Here is a 20,589-nt window from a genome sequence, read left to right on the forward strand (position 1 = left end):
ATGAAAAGGGGATGCCAGCATACTAAAACTCTCTTTTGACACATAAACACATACGCGCGCGCACACACGCACACACACACACGCACACACACATGTAAACAGGCAATCACAAACACATGCGATTCCATACGAACTTTTTTTTTCAACGACGTAGAAAGCCGTCGTAATTTGTAATTTCATTTGTACATGTATACTAATGATGAAAGTAGAGATATTTTCTCCTCCGGAGGATGAGCTCGTCCCCTCCGACTCCTTCTTCACTTCTTCATCATTGTCAGGAAAATACATTCATTGTTTGAAATGATTACCATATTCTGCCATTCTAACATGTCTCAAGCACACATGTCTCAAGGAAAACACACACACACACACAAACACACACACATGCGTGGTCTTAGGAATAAAGGCTATTACACAAACAATGAAATATACTCAACAAGCAGATTTCAAATGCTACATCGCTTTTAATAAGCTTCACTGGGAAGAGTAGAATGTAATCAAACTTGTCCTACCGATCAGTCAGTAGGTAGGAAATTATTTTTGCATGAATTCAATGAGAAGTTAGATGCAGTTCTCCACTTTCTTGTGTGACATGGTAACACATGGAATTCATGTCGTTATGTAAATGACAAAATGTAAGCCAGTGTATGTATAATTGCTAGCTCTCGTAAAGTTAAGTAAATTACGTTTTAGTACTCCATAATGATAGCCTTTGCCATGACACTAGTCGTATTACATTCGCAGGATTCTGAAAAGAGTTACATAGATTAGTTTGCATTCGGTTCAAGCCCAGGATAATAACTGCAATCTACGCTCTTGTGTTATTTCATCCATCAGACAGTGAATCTCTTGTAAAGAGTGGACTTAAACGTAGGCCCACATTGTATTTCAGCTTGTTCCCCGTCATTTCTTGATACAGCAAGTGCATTTCTTTCATTTCTTATCTCTTTCAATTTCTATAATATATACCCTTGACTTTAGTATGTCGACGCCTTTTACATATGAGTTAAATTATTCATTTTCTAATAAAGAAGAAATGCATTTATATAGGCCTACATGTATACTTCATGTGTACGAAAAGAAACTATAACTTTTCTGTGTAAAACCCGATTTGGGACACAAAGGTGCACTTTTTGGATATTCAAGTTAGGGTACCCATTGTTAGAAGTACATGAACAGAGTTGACAGTTTGCATGCATTTCACTTTCTTTAATTATAAGATTTTTTGGGGGGGTGGCCGCGGTTACCATCTTTAAAAGGGAAGGCATCATCAAAATTAAAGGAATCGTATATTTTTTGCTGAGATGGGGCTTCAAGTTTCCAACTTTCTCTTGTGAGATAAGGAAAAACTTCTCATGAAATATGAAAGAGCACGTAATTCTACGATGAATTCAAAGTCTATTCGATGAAAATTATTTTTGAAATTGCTGAGATATCCACACAAAAAAAAATGGATCCTAATAAAACGTTGGACCCACCTTTTGTTCATCCCAATGTGTTTTACATATTTGTTTGTATATCTCGGCCATATCAAAAACCAATTTTGATACAACATTCTTTGAATTTATTTTAGAATTGTATCTATTTTGAATTTCTCAGGTGATTCCTAATTGTCTTGCAAAAAGTTAAGATTTGAATCTCCCATCTCAACCAAAACTATGTTATCCTTTAGAATACCTTGCCTGTAATATGAAATAAGTTTCTGTATATAAGACATTAATACCCCAGAAGATTGATACACGCTCCAACACATATACACACAGACACAAAATAAAAAGGGAATAACTGCAAGCACCTTATGAAAACAAGACACACCGCGTCATTTGATATTGGTACAATTAAAAAAAAAAACATGTACGTATAGATGTTGCCGATTATATTGGTCGTTATCTTACGACCAATCATAATCATGATTCTGAGTGCTAAAAATAACCATAATGAAGGTGGACGATGTGAGATCATTACACGGAGCCGCTGCATGTCGAAGATCCCGACTGCAGTATGGGGAAGGTGGGGCATGGAATGGAGCACCTATTTCAAACTTACAATATGATGTCATCATTGACACAAAACAGTAAAAATAACAGTTTGAGATACACGTTGTATGAATTTTATTATGTAAACGAAAAATACAACAACAAAACCACTTTAAAATTTCAGAGAAACTTGAAGCACATTTTACAAAAGTAATATCAAACTTGCCCCATCTCTGGGGATAATGACACTCCAACTTCGGCCAAAATTGATCTACGGGTCCGTATTACTCCTTCAGAATTCCTAACGTTCTATAACATGCGCAATGTACCTTAGCATACTTGGTGGGCAGAGCTGCGTAATGAAAGTCTATTGTAGCTTCAAACATTTCTGATATTTGTAGGACTAAACTGGAAAGTATAATCGTAGTTAAGACTTGAAAAAAAATATGTACTACTATCTGAATATCATAGAATTGAATATGGGGCAAATGTTTGTTCTGATGCGACTACTGTTACATGGAAACCAACTGCCAGGCCCATACTTGGAATTCGGCTAACTTATGAATATTTAAAAAAAAATTACTGGAAAACTTTAAAAATTATCGATTTGTTTTACGAACAATTGTTCTTACATTGAAAGATGAAATGCTGGTAAACAGGTCCCTATAAATCGGCGAAACGATTTTTTTTTTTTGGTGAGTTTTGATGAATCATTTGGCAAGACAAATAAGATTAGCAATAACATAGCACGCGTATTAACGTTAAGGACGACTGTACATTAATCATTCCGAGACTAAACTTTGCCTATATAGGTTGCTTTGCAAAAGGGGATATATTTTTTTCTTTTTTTAACATATACAAAGAATAATCAGCAAATTTATCCTTAAGATGGATCTTAAATTTCATTACAGATGTTTTAAGCCAATGAACACACTGGAAATGCAACTGATCTCTGATATTTTAAACCAAATGTTTGGTTTGATATGACCACTGTTACAGGGAAACCAACTTCATATTCCAATATTTTGATTTCTGCTGGTTAAGTCTACAATTGGTACTGTGAAACTTGTTTGTTTTATTGACTAATGTACCGAGCTCGGAACATGAAACACGGCTAAACGGGTCCCTTTAAAGAGGGTGAACACAGTATTTTGTAATTTTCATATATCTTTATTATATATTATATACATTATATATATTCTTGGATATCGCAAAACAAAGTAAAACAAAGCGATCTCAATAAAAGATGGGTCCCAGCCACCTTTTATCGGGATTGCCTCATGTTTGGATATCTCAGCCATTTCAAAACCAATTTTTTATGAAATAAACTTTGAATTCCTCCTGCAATTATTATGCTCTTCCATATTTCATAACAGGTTTCTCATCACACACATACACACACACACCATCATCATCATCATCATCGAAAACAAGTTGGAAACTTGGAGCCCTATCTCAACCGAAACTGTACCATCCTTCCAAGATCACGTTTCTTTCCATTTCCCCTCCCCCTTCCAGTTCCTCTTGGCTCTGCCGCGGTGTATATCAGGGCAATCCCCTCTCCCCCTCCCGACAGTAACCCCCAGCTAGTTACTTGTTAGTGATAAGGTTAGAGTAAAGGTTACGGTTAGGGTTGGGTTAAGAGTTATAGGATTAGGGTCAGAATCAGGGTTAGGCTTAGGGGAAGGGGAAGGGTCCGGGGTAATTGCCAAGACCCCTGCCGCAGGTCATTTCATTATCGGATTGATATGAAATGCTGATACCGCAGGAACAACACTTTTCACTGTGAATCTAGTAATAATTAAAGTTGCCCTGCTTTATCATCATTGTTACCATCGATAATTATAGCCATTACTACTATATATGATACTTTTTAGTCTTGTCAATACGTATTAATCATTCTCTGTATTAGTCTTATCGTCATTACTGTTATTACCATGTATCATCCTCCCCGAAACATTATCGAATTTTCATTGCGTAGTATCCAAGCATTTTTTCCTGATTACGACAACTTATGTTATCATCACAGTGAGTTTATTTCATTTTCGGAATTACGAACCTCATTTCATTTTCGGATTAACGAGCCTTGTTTTAATTTCGGATTAGCGAGCCTCATTTCATTTTCGGATTAACGAACCTTATTTCATTTTCGGATTAACGTGCCTTATTTCATTTTCGGATTAACGAACCTTCGGAATAACGAACCCTTTTTCATTTTCGGATTAACGAACCTTCGGAATAACGAACCCTATTGCATTTTCGGATTAACGAACCTTCGGAATAACGAACCTTATCATATATTCGGATTAACGAACCTTCGGAATAACGAACCTTCGAAATATCGACCCTTATTTCATTTTCGGATTAACGAACCTTCGGAATACCGAACCTTATTTCATTTTCGGATTAACGAACCTTCGGAATACCGAACCCTATTTCATTTTCGGATTTACGGGCCTTCGGAATAGCGAACCCTATTACATTTTCGGATCAACGAACCTTCGGAATAACGAACATTCGGAATAACGCCACAAATGTTCGGATTAACGAACCGTTTTTCATTTTCGGATTAACGAACCTCTAGGTATAGGGAATTTGCGTGTTTCGGATCAACGAACCTTCGGAATAACGAACCTTCGGAATAACGAACAGCACCCGAGGAGACATGGAATAAATATTATATTGATGCAACAAAACAGCTTCATCAATACAGAAGACAGCAAATCCAGAAAAACCGAGAATTACAACAAGCCCAGCAGCCGTTTCAGCCTCTTGCACAGCCCTCCAAGGCTCCTCCACAATTCCGACCTCCAATACAAACTTTCCAGTCCCATCCACAACCTTTCCCGTCTCCTGCACATCCCTTTCGGAACCTACAATTTTTTTAGATTTTAGATTTTTTTCGATTTACCATGGTCAGTCACTGGGCCACCAAGACATCTTGCCACAGGGTCACCCGTTCCGAGGTCATCAATACAGTTCGTCACAGAGTCAACAGCCGCATGGCCAGCAGACGACATCGCAAGACTCACAATCCCCCTGTATGGTCTCCGCCTCAAGAGCGAAGCTCATCATGTGCTGGACCTGCCAAGAAGTCCTTGTCCTACTCTGACCCGGGCGCTAGTACCAGCAGCTATGATACTGCCTCACAGATGTTTACCTTCCAGGGTCCAGATCCCCTGATGAACACGTCCAGTGAGAACAACACTCAAGAAGAGACCGATAGGGAATAACTGTTGTGTTCACAAGCTGCGAGCAGGATAAACTGACTCACAAATGTTACAGACGGATGATCTTGACTTTTTATTTTTTCATTTCTTTGATTTTTTGTTTTCATTTTTGATTTCTTTGATTTTAAAGTAGGTATTTAGACCTACACAGCGTTTTAGACTTTATCAGGATTTACATGTAAGTTTGGGACTGTTGTCGCCATGGTAATCATTATTTCGTGTTCAAGTTTGTATTTGAAGTTACTCTCCTGTAAGTTTACAGTTCACATTTTAAAGTGTTAGCAGGGTTTTCCTTCTTGTTGTCTGCTGTTTGTTGGTGCCATGGTAATTAGTACTTGATGATCAAGTTACAGTCATGTCAGTTGTATTATATATCTTGTCATGTAACTTTACAAATTACATTTCAGAGTGTAAGCAAGGATTTATGCTTGTTTTATGCTGCTGTTCGTATCATAAGATTATAGTGATCATAAGGCTACTTAATGATCAAGTTAAAGTTGTGTAATATTTTTGTTGTTTAAGGTCACATTATAAATTTTGGTTGACGTTAATGTTACTCTTCTTGGACGTCATAAAGTTGAATGGTATGGTTATGTGTTGAAGGGAATCTCTTTTGTTGACATTTTCAAAGTAAACAGTAATGAAACACCAATTTTTTGTCTTTAGACCAAATATGCAAATATCAAAGTCGAAATGGTCTGGAATTAGAATCAAACACATTTTTGCAAATATTGTGCAGTCTGCAAGACAGGCTATTATGTCAGCCTTTTATTGAATCAATCGTGGCACCATATCAGATAATATGTAATAGTTGAGCAACGCACGAATACAGAAATGTCTACTCTAGTTTGTAGTTTTGAGATAAATTTCAAATTTCTCTCCTCCCCCCTCCCCCAACGAAAAATTACGAATATTCAACGCATGGTCTTTTAAGATACACTATATATAGGATTTCGAAAAGTCAGCATCTGCACGGCCGCAAAAATAAAATTATGACACATTTATCAATGACATTTTCTTCCAGCTTGACTATCATAAGAAAATTCTTGTTTCCGTAATAATGAAACTGACCACAATCAAACGGAACCCCTTTGCATGCTGTTATAGTTATCATATGTTCTTCAAAACCAAGTGAAATGATTGTATAACTTGTAAGATTCTCTGTAAGCTACACAGTTTGCTTCATAATAAATTTTGTCTTTGAAACAAGCTGAATTCGATCCGTATATATCAATTCACAGTGATACAAATCTACGCACTTCAACAGAACTGCAACGACTACTTTGTAATTTCTTTAATGAAATAGCACATCAAACAAGGTCGGTGAAGACGTATTGTCTCCCAAATGTTATTGCGGCTTCGATGCCCAAGAAAGACGAATGTCATTCAGTCACACTGATATAATTATTGATGTTCAGTATCTCATCAGTATCTCAGGCACACTGCCTGCAGGCGAGTTGAAACACTCCACTTTGCTCCTTTGCTGCTCTTCTATAGGAAAATTATGTTTCAGTAATAATGAAACTGATTACAATCAAACGAAACCCCTTTGGATGCTGCTATTGTTATCATTATGTATTTCAAGCAAAGCGAAATATTCATATCACTTGTAAGATTCTCTGTAAGTAGCACAGTTTGTTTGTACAAATTAAAATCTATTGTCTTTGAACAACTGAATTCGATCCTTTTGCATTTATTCACAATGATTGTGCTTTAAATGTCGAGTGTGCTTTAACTGAAATGCAACAACTACTTTGTAAATTTTCAAATAAACAAGGTTGGTGAAAGACATATTGTTTCCAAAATGTTGTTGGTGGCTTCGATGCCCAAGGTATAGAGGAATGTCGTTCAGTCATCCTGACGTAATTATTCATCATCAGCACATATCATCGTGTCATGGCACATTGCCTACGGGCGAGTTGAAAGACTCGTCGAGGTAGTTCATTTGCTCCTTTTCTGCTGTATTGTATAGGAAAATTCTTGCTTCAATTATTATGAAACTGATTACAATCAAACGGGACCCCTTTGCGTGCTGTTACTTTTTCACATGTACTTCAAGAAAAAGGGAAATAATAATATAACTTGTAAGATTCTCTGTAAGTAGCACAGTTTGCTACAAAGTAAAGTCGAAACAAACTAAATTCAATCCTTATGCATTTATTCACAATGAAGCAAGTGTGCTTTCACGGAAAGGCAACAACTACTTTCAAATGAAATAGCATATACACACCAAACAAGGTCGGTAAAGCCATATTGTCTCCAAAATGTTAATTGTGGCTTCGATGCCCAAGGTAGAGGAAGCTACTGCAATGTCATTCAGTCACACTGATCTAATTATGAATTATCAGAATCTCATCTTGCCATGGCACACTGCCTACAGGCGAGTTGAAATACTCCACGAGGTAGTTCCTTTGCTCCTTTGCTGCTCTGCTTGTGTTGCCACGATACAGTTGTTCCATGTCTGGCAGATGTGCATCCCGTCTCCATGAACCAGGATTTACTTCATGGTTGTGCTGCTGGTCCTCTTGATCAAGTGTAGCTACATCAGCTGTAGGGTTTCTGAACAGAAGAAAGTTGTGTAGGACACAGCATACATGGGTAATCTTGATGACTCTCTCTGGAGTTAGAGGCAAAGTGACCAGAAGGCAGCTGAACCTTGCTGCCAGTAGACTAAACGCATTTTCTACAACCCGTCTGGCTCGTAAAAGCCTGTAGTTGTAGACTCGCTGCTGGTGAGTCATGTTGCGAAGTGGCAGAGGCTTCATCAGCCAAGTCCTCAGCGCAAAAGCGTCATCTCCAACAAGGAAGTATTCAAGTGGCTGATCATCATGGGGCAGAGGGTCTGCTGCAGGCAGGTTCAGGTTCCCACTCTCAGTGGCTGTCTTGAAAGGGCTCTGATTGAACACCCCAGCATCAGAGCCAGAGCCAGTCTGTCCAATGTCCACATACATGAACCTGTAGTGAGCGTCTACAATTGCCAGCAGGACAATGGAGAAAAAACCTTTGTAGTTGTAGAACAAACTTCCGGTCTTTGCATGTTTCTTAATGGCAACATGTTTGCCATCTATTGCTCCAACGCAGTGAGGAAAGTTCCAATGGTTGTAGAAATCTTCAACCACTTGTTTCCATCCCTTTGGAGTATCTAGGCACATGCGAACTTCATCAAATAATTCTTCAATTATTGCCTGGCACACTTGGGGGATAAACTCACAAATAGTATCATGAGCAACTCGAAATCCATATTGTAGGGTCTTGTAGCTATTGCCAGTGGCTAGAAACCTCAAAGTTATAGCAAGTTTCAAACCAGGTTCCAAAGAATGTCTGAATTTGGTATCCTGTTTTGTGATTCTCGGTGCAATTCGTGTCAGGAGTTCATTGGATACCTGTGGCTCCATCCGCATGAAATTGGTAAATGAAGAAACATCTTCGGAATGCAGTGACCCACACCCTTCTTCTCATTCTTGCAACAGCCCGTTTTCTTTCCTTTTCTCGTTGAAAACGTTCGCATTCTGTGAATACTATCTCTAGAGCATCCAAATGGTGAAGAATTGTAGACACTAGCAAAGGATTCAACCTCCCCATCACGTTTAGCTACCTGTTCGAACAGCAGAGAAGAGTGAACTGAGAAGCAGAAAGCTCTGCTGAAGTAGCTCTGCAGTCTCATTATTTTATGAATACGCCCTCGGTACGCAACTTTACACAACTGTAAGCAACTCTGCGCGGTCTGTACGCTCAACCTACGTATGTGTAAGCAACTCTACGCCCGCTATAGGCAAAATACGCTACGTATATACGCGCTTCTAAAGGGGGTTTCACACCAAGCTTTACGTAGAGTTACGTAGTGTTACGTAGTGTTGCGTAGTGACTACGCAACACTACGCCACTATACGCTGTGAGAACGCAACTCTACGTAAGAGGACGCCGAGGGACGCAAAATAGGTACGCAAGATGTACGCAAAAAATTAAACATGTTTAATTTTTTCGCGTACCCTCCGCGTAGAGCTCTGATGCGCAGGTTTTACGCAAGTCTACGCAACACTACGCAACTGTGCGCCATCTATACGCAACAGTACGCCACCGAACCCCTTTCACACCAGAGCACTTTTTATGCTCGCGTATGACGTGGCGTAGTGTTGCGTACTTTTACGTAGACATTTCCGTAAACTTGCGTTGACTTGGCGTACATTTTCGTAGACTTGCGTAGGCCTGGCATACATTTGCGTAGTGTTGCTTACAGTTGCGTAGCCTATTATTATAGGTGCAGATTTGGCATTCAAATGCCTGACCCATGTTAGAAAACTGCTTGATATCATTCATTCCATTAGACTCTGAATTGCTGGTGAATGTATAGCCTACTTACCTGTGCTCTTCGAGACTTGTACTTCACTTTTCTTTCTGTAGGCGTAATAATTGTAAAATGCCGAAAAGGAAGAACAAAAGGTGTGGTAGGAACAAGAATTCTCCTGCTCGTACATGCATCTAGTGATCAAAATGCAGACGATTCGCCATCACCAGTAGACCCAAACGCATTCTCTTCAACCCGTCTGGTTCGTGAAAGCCTATACTTGTAGACTCGCTGCTGGTGAGTCATGTCACAAAACGACAGAGGCTTCATCAGCCAAGTCCTCAGCGCAAGAGCATCTCCCACAAGGAAGTAGTCAAATGGCTGCATGGTCATCATGGGGCAGGGGTCTGCCGCAGGGAGGTTCAGTTTGATGGCTTAATGGCTGTCTTGAAAGGGCTCTGGTTGAACACGGGGCGATCGCCCCGATACTGTACAGGCATGCTAACCTGGAAATATTAAACTGCACGTTACTTGAATATGAGACCATTCTGAAGCAAACAATTTTCACACAACAATAGATATATAATGTTCTCTTAAACGAATCCCACAAGGATTTGAACAATCATCCCCCAGCATCTCCACTGATTCACACTGATCAGTTACTAGCCTGAAGAAACCTTTGAAGTTATAAAACAAATTTCAGGTCTTTGCAGGTTCCTTGATGACAACATGTTTATAAGCAAATCGAAATCCATATTGTAGGGTCTTGTAGGTATTGTAAACCTTAAAGTTACGGCAGGTTTCAGGTTCCAAAGATTCCAGAAGTTGGCATCTTGTTTTGTAATTCTCAGTGCAATTCGTGTCAGGAGTTAATTGAATACCTGTGGCGCCATCCGCATAAAATTGATTATTTTAATGAAGAAAAATCTTCGGCATGCAGTTCTTTCATCAGTTGTTCATATTGCGGATGTATGGATCAACGCCGGATCCAAGATTTGACCCACACTCTCCTTCTCATTGTTGCAATAGCTCGTTTTCTTCTCTTTTTCCGTTCTTGAAAACGTTCGCATTCTGCGATGCGAATCTGTAGGGCGTCCAAAATGCTGAGGAATTGAAGATATTAGCAAAGGATATAACCTCCCCCGTGATATTGTGCTACGTGTTCGAACGGCATGCAAGAGTGAACTAAAAGGCAGAAGGCTAAATGTGCTGAAGTAGCTCCGCAGTTTCATTAATTTGTTAATAAATCGCTTCTTAATTACAATTGTTATAATTGCTTCTTAATTACAATTGTTATTGTAATCCCTGCAGCATAGACATGCGTACTGTATATTGTATCATTAATTTCCTATCATATCGTTGTTAATGCAAGTCAAACGACTGTGTTTTAAATTTACTTATGTATATAGATTTGCAGAAAATAAAGTATCTATCAAACAAAATCAAACAAATAAATCGGCGGTACACAACTTTACGCAACTGCAAGCAACTCTACGCGGTCTGTACGCCCGGCCTACGTATATATACGCAACTGTACGCCCGCTATACGCAAAATACGCTACGCGGATACGTGCTTCCTACGCAACCATACGTAACTCTACGCCTGGACTACGCCGGGACTACGCCAGTCCTACGCGTAGCATCACGATTATTTTTCATGAGTACGCAGGTAATTTCGGCGTAGACGCTACGCAACTCTACGCAACTCTACGCAAAGCTTGGTGTGAAACCCCCTCGACGTCGAGCGTATGCTGCCTACATACACTGTGCCTACGCTGCTAGCACGTAACAACACACACTATTCGTCGGTGTATGCACAGAAAATACGCAACACTACTACGCCACTGTACGCCATTTACTGCGCAACAGTACGAAAATATAAACAATAAATACAAAATTAGTATGCTCACCGTGCACTGCAACGGAATCAATTTAAGTCACGTGGTACCAAATTGACCAATCACAAGTCTTGTCATGAATACACCTCACCATTAATGTATATCAAGAGCTTACTTGCAAAAGGGCCTTAATCCATCTTTTATCATTTGATAGTTTTCACATGCCTAAAAAAATAAAGGCTCGACACATTTATTTTGGCAAAAGTCATAAAATTTCATTTTTGCTTTTGGCAGCGCGACAATGAAATTTGGTGGCCCGAAAAATAAAGGCCACCGCTTATATCTAGCCTTGCCGAAGTATACATTCACCATGTGCATCAGGCTGACTATAATCCAACTGCTTAATAGTTAAGTAAAATAGATATAAAATGCATGTTTTCTGTCAAAAGGGCCTATCAAATCCAAATCACTTTTCTTGCAAAAAGGACGAGAGAGAATCAACATGTTCGATTTTTGCGCAGACTTCTTCCAGTCTAAAGCTGGCCTCGGAGACGTCTTCACGACGTCTACTTAGTTCGCTCAGCGTCGAGCTCGTGAGGTGTATTACTCATGGGTGTCGGACTCGTGTACCCGAAAAATATAACTTTGCTTGACCAGGATTTGATGGCTAACAAAGTTGTAATTTGAAACTGACATTCTCAGATACTTTAAGTAGTTTTTTGCTCGTTTCATCGTAAATATTTGTAAGTTTATGGAAATTCAAGTGCTACCACTGCAACAACCACCATTTTAACATACAAACAATGGAATCGTTTTACTCTGCACATCTACGTCACCCTTACTTACTCACCCACTAACACTTACTCACCCACACGTATCCACTCTACCAACACACAGAAATATGCTCACTCTAACATGTGCAGTAACACAGTGATGTAATTGAAGCGAAGTTCCAAGAACAAAGATGCAGTTTAAGCATTACATTCTCATAGTGAATAGGCATAAATAAAACACTCTTCAACATTCTTGTTTTTTATTTTAAAAAAAACTCTTTGTAAACACAATGTATCACCACACATACAACACAAGATGCAATTACTGATCAAAATTGAAAGAGCATGTGTCACACTGTTAGATATCTGGTGTGTCCTTCATATCAAAGCAAATGCAACAGTATACGAATTTGAATGACATAATACCATCTCAAGAAATGTGTTTGAAAACCATACCAAATTTGATCCCAGCATTCGTAACTTAATAAAAATTTGCGATTTTAAACATAAGATTTCAACGCATTGAGCTTCACCGGGCGAAATTGAAATGGAATTGAATGAGGGAAAGATGAGGAATAATATTTCTGTTCTTGAAGATGAACAGAAGATTTATGAAATATGAACAGTGGTTTTTATGAATTACGGAAGTATATGAATACATATTATGTTGAAATATTACATGTAATATATGATTATGGAAATATTCGGAACTACAAATGTTTAAGATACAAACACTGATATATACGAATTATGGAAAAAGGATATATAAATACGTACATTATTATGAAGTAATCAAAATTTTATGGGAATTAAATTTGAATGTATGCATAATACAATGCAGATGACGTCATTGCAATTTACATATTCTTTGAAGAGGTGATATGTGTACGACATTAGATCATTTACATATGTTGTGTATCAAACGTCTTGTGGTGACATTAAGCAGGGCTCGACACTAACGGTGGCCCGGTGGCCCGGGGCCACCAAAATTTCAAAAATAAAGATTTTGGTAGCCCGATCGGGCCACCAAAAAAAGTCGGGTGTTTGCCTTTACTTTTGGAAATGAACAGCGTAACAATCGGCTCCGTAAGATGCTAAAATAGATGTCAGATGTTTGCTTTTAATTTTGGAAATGAATACCGGTAATATTCGACTCCGTATGATACTAAAATAAATGTCGGATGTTTGATTATACTTTTGGAAATGAATAACGGTAAGATTAAGCTCCATACGGTGCTAAAATTAATGTCAGATATTTGATTTGTGTTCGGAAATAAATAAGGATAACATTCGTCTCCGGAAGATGCTGAAATGAATGTCGAATGTTTGTTTTGACGTTCGGAAATGAATAATAATAATATTCAACTCCGAACGATGATGAAATAAATGCCGGGTGTTTGCTTTTATGTTCGAAAGTAATTAGCAATAACATTCAGCTCCGGAAGATGGTAAAGTAAATGTCGAATGATTCCTTCAACGTTCGGAAATGAATAACAATTCATGATATTCAACTCCGTACGATGATTAAATAAATGTCGGATGTTTGCTTTTACTTTCGAAAGTAAATAGCAATAACATTCGGCTCCGGAAGATGCTAAAATAAATGTCAGATGATTGCTTTTACGTTCGGAAGTGAATAGCAGTAATATTCTGTTCCATACAATGCTAAAATAACTGTCGGATGTTTGCTTTTAAATTTCGAAATGAATAACAGTAACATTCAGCTGCGTTCGATGGTAAAATTAATGTTTGATGTTTGCTTTGACGTTCGGAAATGAATAACAATAATATTCAACTCCGTACGATGATAAAATAAATGTCTGATGTTTGCTTTTATGTTCGAAAGTAAATAGCAATAACATTCAGCTCCGAAAGATGCTGAAATAGATGTCGAATGTTTGCTTTGACGTTCGAAAATGAATAATGATATTCAACTCCGTATGATGATTAAATAAATGCCGGATGTTTGCTTTTACATTCGAAAGTAAATAGCAACAACATTCGGCTCCGGAAGATGCCAAAATAAATATCAGATGATTGCTTTTACGTTTGGAAGGGAATAGCAGTAACATTTTGCTCCATACGATGCTAAAATAAATGTCGGATATTTGCTATTACATTTTGATATGAATAACAGTAACATTCAGCTGCGTTTGATGGTAAAATAAATGTCTGATGTCTGCCTTGACGTTCAAAAATGAAAAACAGTAACATTTGGCTGCGTACGATACTAAAATAATTGTCAGATGATTCATTTCACTTTCGGAAGTGGACAGCAGTAACATTCGGCTCCGTACGATAATAAAATAAATGTCGGATGTTTGCCTTTAAATTTGGAAATGAATAACGCTAATATTCTGCTCCGTGCAATGCTAAAATAGATAACAGATTGTTGCTTTTACATAGGGAAATGATTAACGGTATCAATCGGCTCGGTTAGATGCTAAAATGATAGCGGATGTTTGCTTTCACGTTCGGAAATTAATAAGGATAACATTCAGCTCCGTAAGATGCTAAAATGAATGTCGGTTGTTTGCTTTTACATTTGAAAATGATTAACGGTAACATTCGGCTCCGTAAGGTGCTAAAATACTAGTAAATGTTGGATGATTTTATGTATTTTTTTTGGACAGTTAGAGGAACTATTTTGTGAATTTGATGTTGTTATTTGGATGATGTTTAAAGAAGAATGTGGGTCACGGGGTTTTGTAGGGGTCGGTGAGAGTGCTAGGGTATATGTTTCATGTGATAATTTAGTCATTAGAATAAAATTTGGTTATGAAATATAAAAAACAGTTGATATGATTATATTGGGGTTGTGCAATCACATTTTTATTTTATTTTTGATTATTATCAGTCATGCAAACCTGATGTCTTGTGTATGATGTTTTGTAGTTTTATTGGAGTAGAGGCAAACCAGGCACAGTATTTTTTTATATAGTTCTGCTTGTTTTGACAAATGTGGAATATGTTCTTATTTTGCATGATATATATCGGATAATGCTCAACTTATTGATTTGTGTACTTTGGATATTTTCCCACTCATTTCTACCACACGTGCAAATGCTTTATTCTGTACCTGTCTGAATGGTTGAATTTGTATATATATATATTTTATGTAATATTATACGCAATTTAGCCCTTGGGCTACGAGATGTGATATGAATAAATAAACCTTTCAATAAATAAATAAAAATAAATGATTGCTTTTACAATCAGAAATGAATAACGGTAACTTTCGGCTCTTTACAATGATAAAACAGATGTCGGATGTTTATAAATGTCTGCAAATGCTCCCACTTTCTCATTTCAAACGTAAGTTTTGACCACCTAAATAGGCATCAACTTTTATAATAATCTATAAGCCTATTTGCTAAATCTTAGAACTCAGAATAACGGTAAGATGATTGAATTTTCTATTTATTTATTTTAGACATGGGTACCTGCATCACTTCAGTAATGCTTAATATCTTAATATTTATTTGTCTATATTTAGTAGGACCGATTTAGTTTTTCTTATGTTTTTCTTGATTTTTTTTTCGGGCCACCAGATTTTACTTTCGTGCCACCAAAAAATAAAAATCAATGATTTTGGTGGCCCGATCGGGCCACCAAAAATAAAAGTTAGTGTGGAGCCCTGCATTAAGCATATCCTAACATGTCGATTTGTTTTTGTCTTTCACCTACATACTCACATCAAGGTATTGTTGGCCATATGTTTTCATAGAATACTGTTATTTTAAGCATTAAATGATTTTTCTGTTTTGTCTTATAGTATAGGTTTTCCCGGTCAATTTCATACTTTTGTCATTCCAATTCATTAATGTGCATTCAAATTCACACAGCGCACGCACGGGAAAATATTCGGGCATTCAAATTCAGAATCCGAGCGATCAATTTCATTTATGGGAGTTCTATTTCGTTTTCGTCAAATCGAATTCGAGCTTGGACGTTCATTTTCCAAATGTGAGCATTGCATTTCCTACTCGTGCATTCAAATTCACGCGATAGTCAATATGATAGTCCCGATGAGCTTGTTTGGAGCGTTCAGTTTCATTTTCAGGCGATCAAGTTCCTACTTCGTGCAATCAATTTAACGAGGAAAATGGAGTAGACTTTTTTAAGAAAGGAGAAAGGGCACACAAAACCAATGAAGGCTTGCATATAGTGTAATTATGATTGTCTAACGGTTGTACATTGTTCTTTGTTCATGTATTCTTTGTTTTTCATCTCAATAAATGTTACATTGTAAGGCCCAATCAGCAGTGCATCCAAACAACACAACGACAATCTAATCATATTTCTTGATGATACTGCATGCTGACAACATACCAAAACACTATAACCACATAATGAAAATGCATCAATTTAAAGACAAGCTGACACACAATGATCTCACATAGTTCCGGAGAGGTAAACCAATAAGATAGCAATAAACAACAAACAAAACGTATGCAATGTTCATGTTATCAGTTTCAATGTAGTCGAAACCGAAGGTGTCAATCAACCTTCCGTATTATGCTCATCTGTAGGCCTATACAGTGCCTAATGCTTGTTTAATTGTTTGTTTCATTTTTCATCTAAGAAGATAGCTGGGTAGCCCATATTAAGCTGCGGTAGCTGGTCTTCCATGGGGTCCAGTTAAACACCCTACTCTTTGCGATTAATAAATGAAGTGGGATCTTTTTGATACGTGCAAGATCTGTGACTCTCTCACACATGAGACCTCCATTTTATGTCCTATCTGAGGGGCATGTGCCTGTATATTCCTTTTCGTGAAGCCCGAGTTCAAAATTTTCATTGAAAAGGTTGACCTGTACTGCAAAATAAATAATCTTCATCAGAAATCCCAATAATATATTCAAAGCAAAGTGAAAATAACACACATATACGGCTTCAAACTAACTAACTAAATTCAGGACTTCTTTTAAATAGAATGCATTCATTTGGAACATGGTTACCTATTCACGAATTTGAATGACCGACGAGATTCCGTCGCCAGCTTGACATGAATTTGAATGCTCATTGCTGAAATGCGTGCTCCTCTCTTAAATTTGAATGCTCCGATAGTGAATTTGAATGCTCCGATAGTGATATTGAATGCCCCGACAGTGAATTTGAATGCTCCAATAGTGCATTCGAATGACCAGATTTTGAATTTGATTGCTGATTTAGTGCTGCGAGCGTGGAATGCGTGAAATCGAATCCTCGAAATAGGAACTTGAATGACAAAGATATGAAATTGACTATAATACTATCGGACAAAACTGAATAATATCTTAATGCTTAAAATATACAGTATTTTGTGACAACATATGGCCAATAATAACTTGATGTGAGTATGTAGGCGTTGTAAAATCAATATATTAAAACCATACGACATAAATATATTAAAGCCATACGATTGTTGTAGTCACAGCGCGTTCACCCTGCCTCTTCAGAATATTCGTTCTGTAGAAGCCTGGAGCTAATACCTCTATGATAGAAACTCTATGTACTGTAGTGAGACGGTAGTTGAAGCACTCAATAGGTATTCTTTGTATTCTTTGGCATAGCCACTAAATAAAAGAAATTCGTGCCTAATACCTACATATCATTTAGGGTGATAAATACAAACAATCAGAAAAAAAGGTAAAGTTTTGAAAACCAAATATTTATAATCTATGAAATCAGTCGAGTGAAAACAAATTATCCATTTTTTGTTTCATTTCGATTGCCATCTCAGGTCGTTGATATGCTGAACGATCTCTACACACTTTTTGATGAAATCATCAGCTACTACGATGTCTACAAGGTGGAGACCATTGGTGACGCCTACATGCTGGTCTCCGGACTTCCCCTGCGAAACGAGAACAAACACGCGGCTGAGATTGCGTCCACAGCGCTACACCTGCTTGATGCTGTTAAACAGTTTCGGGTTAGGCACCGCCCCGACGTCAATCTAAAGCTACGCATTGGAATCCATTCTGGTGAGAATGACCACCTCACACATTCTTTTTGGCTGTTTGATAGTGAGTTGACATTTTCCACTTATTTTATTAAAACATTTCTCACCACGTGTGGAATGGGTAACAAAAAAGCGGGAAGTCTAACAAAATTTCATAGCTAGGGACTTCAAAACGAAACAACCTCTATCAAAGAATAAGTCGTTAACTGTAATACAATCAATACAAAAAGTTCCACAGAGCTTCTTTGTGCGTCAAAATTCTTGCAATAGCTGGGGACTTCAAAACGAACAACCTTTATCAAAGAATAAGTCGTTAACTGAAATACAATCTGCTGGCAAAGACTAGTTATAACTTATTTCCATTTCTTGTTTGCATGCATTTGTTTATTGTACTAGACAGATGGGTTGGCTTACCTACCAGTGAACAATCATAACGCTCACGCTGAAAATCATTTCAATGTGTAAGATCCATTCACAATGAAATAGTACGCGATTCGCTGCTAGAAACAAAGTCCTTAAAAATGAATTTTTTGGTCTCCGAGTCATCAAGAAAGTTAAAAACAAATAATACCAGATATTATCGAATCTGAGCCAGGTGACAGACGTTGTGCACACCTGGCATATCATAAGTATCAGTGTCAGCATTTTCCTTTTCACTTTTTTTTGTAGAAATGTTAGTTTAATTCACATCAAACAACATCGTAAGAAAGGTAATAATGTTTTAATGCCTACACGCGAAAAGTGATATCGCATTTCTTACCTTAAACGCGTTATAACATAATGACGTTTTATAACTGAAATCACTCCTGTCGATGCAACAAAATACTTGTGGTTTGACTTGAATGACCAAAAGTGGATTGCCACATTACGTTCTGACGTATTTTAATCGCATGCAAGCAAACTCAACATTTCTTGCATTACCAAAGGGAAAGCAATCAGCAGGGAAATGATTTGTTTCTCTCTCCCTCTCCCCTCCCTCTCTCTCTCTCTCTCTCTTGCTCTCTCAGTCTCACCCATCTTACCATGAAAACCTCTCCAAATGCGATCGATAAATTTTCAACAGTATAACATAAGTATCCATAGAGTTGGAAAACGTGATGTTATCATTTGTGGTCCTGTCCACTTTCTGTTTTGCTCGAAATACAAGCAGAGAAAACGGCTGATGATTAAGCAGAAGGAAATTGGCCACATAGGCATATAAAACCGGAACCGATGGCAATAAAAGGTGTGTGATCTTCAGAACTCTAGTCTGGTGTTTTTGTTTTGATACGAGATGAATCTTTCCTCATAGTTGTTTCTTGTATATGCTTCGATGATTTACAACCAGGAGCACATTTTGCACGGTAGTATCAAACTGTCACGAAATTGACAAATTCCACATTTCGTGCGAAGTTGGTCCAAAAGTTGGTCAACAGCCAATAAACAACCGAAGCAATAACGATGCCTATATACAGAAGGTCATACGATGGCACCCGAATCGTACATGAAGGCAACACGAAAACAAGAATTTTCGTTTAAAAGTTTACCCGAAGGACACACAAAGGCAACACGATGGTTACATGATGGCTAGGCGACGTCGTCTTGAGATTACGATGCATTCGATATAGGTCACGATGACGTCATGTGACTTTCCGATGGTATAAAACCGTCGGCCGAAAAGACGCGCTTGAAACTCAAATGCTGATCGGATACTTGTATTTGTGAACAGAAAATACAGTGTTAACACCGTTAACACATCACCCATGGCAGGAAGAGGCATAGGTAAGAAGCCGGCTGGTATTAATGTTATTATTGTTACCTTTCTAATTACTGTCATTATCATTATCATTACTATCATTGTTATCATTTGTGACCGTGCATCACAAAACGAACAAAAAGTCGCACACACTGATTTTGCGTGAGGACTGAAAATAAGTAAAATGGGTCAACCTAGCCTATCTTGACTTTTTCATATTTCCTGAAAGAGCAAGTCTTCTTTTACATTTTGCTAAAATTTGGGATCATAAGACAGGCAGGAAAGTGTGTTTTTTAGCAGTTTATCTCGAAAATTTTTGTTAGAATAGTGTGATTCGGTGTGTCTTTACAGTCCCCTTTTCATTTCTGAAAAAAAAACTTGTACACATTCTAAACTTTCAACTCTAATAACTTTTGAAAGGATAATGGTACTGCTTTGAAAGTTGGCATTAATTATGGACAGAATGTGTTAATGAGGTATGGCTAATTGCAGTTTAATCTGATAATCCCTTCATTGTTGTTACTCCGGTGGATTACTTCCTGTTTTTGTCCCATTCATTACACAGCCAGCGCGGTTAGGTAAAGATTATGAAGCACTTGAATAGATACTGTACTTAAGAGCCTCTTTTCTCAGTTCACACTTTTCGTGAATTTGTGCTTTCTTTCCAATATTTAGATAGGTTAGGAGAGTCCATTTGATTTGAGTTGTGGGCAATTCCAGCGTTATGGACATTACAGTTAGAGAATTTTTGGTGACTTTGTGGGCTTATTTCAACAACCCAACACAATCATTCTTAATCCATTCA

The 20,589-nt window shown here is 37.7% G+C and overlaps 1 protein-coding gene across 3 annotated transcripts in view; it reads left to right on the forward strand.

Moving 5' to 3' along the window:
* LOC139740059 (speract receptor-like) overlaps positions 1-20,589 on the forward strand; it is a 527,367-nt gene that overhangs the window by 455,553 nt on the left and 51,225 nt on the right. For all 3 annotated transcript variants that reach the window (XM_071650652.1, XM_071650650.1, XM_071650653.1), the window contains one exon: positions 17,828-18,071. In XM_071650652.1, the coding sequence (XP_071506753.1) occupies positions 17,828-18,071 (244 nt within the window). The remainder of the gene's footprint in view (positions 1-17,827; positions 18,072-20,589) is intronic.

This window comes from Diadema antillarum, unplaced genomic scaffold (genome assembly GCF_040938485.1).
Source record: "Diadema antillarum isolate AM-2024a unplaced genomic scaffold, OU_Dant_1.0 seq00000830_RagTag, whole genome shotgun sequence".
In the NCBI taxonomy this organism is placed as follows: domain Eukaryota; kingdom Metazoa; phylum Echinodermata; class Echinoidea; order Diadematoida; family Diadematidae; genus Diadema; species Diadema antillarum.